The sequence below is a fragment of the Eimeria mitis genome, genomic scaffold (assembly GCF_000499745.2).
Source record: "Eimeria mitis Houghton genomic scaffold, Emh_scaff3493, whole genome shotgun sequence".
NCBI classification, from domain to species: domain Eukaryota; phylum Apicomplexa; class Conoidasida; order Eucoccidiorida; family Eimeriidae; genus Eimeria; species Eimeria mitis.
The window spans coordinates 2,342-2,672 of NW_013571835.1; the positions used below are offsets into that span (position 1 = coordinate 2,342).

The 331-nt window shown below is 32.9% G+C and overlaps 1 protein-coding gene across 1 annotated transcript in view; it reads right to left on the reverse strand.

The window, feature by feature from the left end:
• Window positions 1-331, reverse strand: part of EMH_0066630 (N-terminal acetyltransferase complex subunit ARD1, putative) — a gene marked incomplete at both ends in the record, with an annotated part of 2,943 nt that overhangs the window by 1,524 nt on the left and 1,088 nt on the right. The window contains one exon of the mRNA XM_013498526.1: window positions 86-132. Coding sequence (XP_013353980.1) covers window positions 86-132 — 47 coding nt within the window. The remainder of the gene's footprint in view (window positions 1-85; window positions 133-331) is intronic.

A 331-nucleotide genomic window follows, 5' to 3' on the forward strand; every position in this document is an offset into this window, starting at 1 on the left:
TGCGTATACACCGCAGGGTGTATGCGTACCTATATCCTAGGGTGTTGCTGTATAGAGCGAATGCCGCTCTGTTTGTCACTCTTACATGCAAAGCAGCAAACTCTGCTGCATATACTTCTTGCATTGCTCGCTCTACATGCAAACCACAAACCCTAAACCCTAAACCCTAAACCCTAAACCCTAAACACTTAATCATACAGCATATTAATCGTATATCATAAATCATACTAAACACAAATATAGAATGCACGCAGTGTTTAGCTATATATATATATATATATATATACATATATATATATATATATATATATATATATATATATATATATAT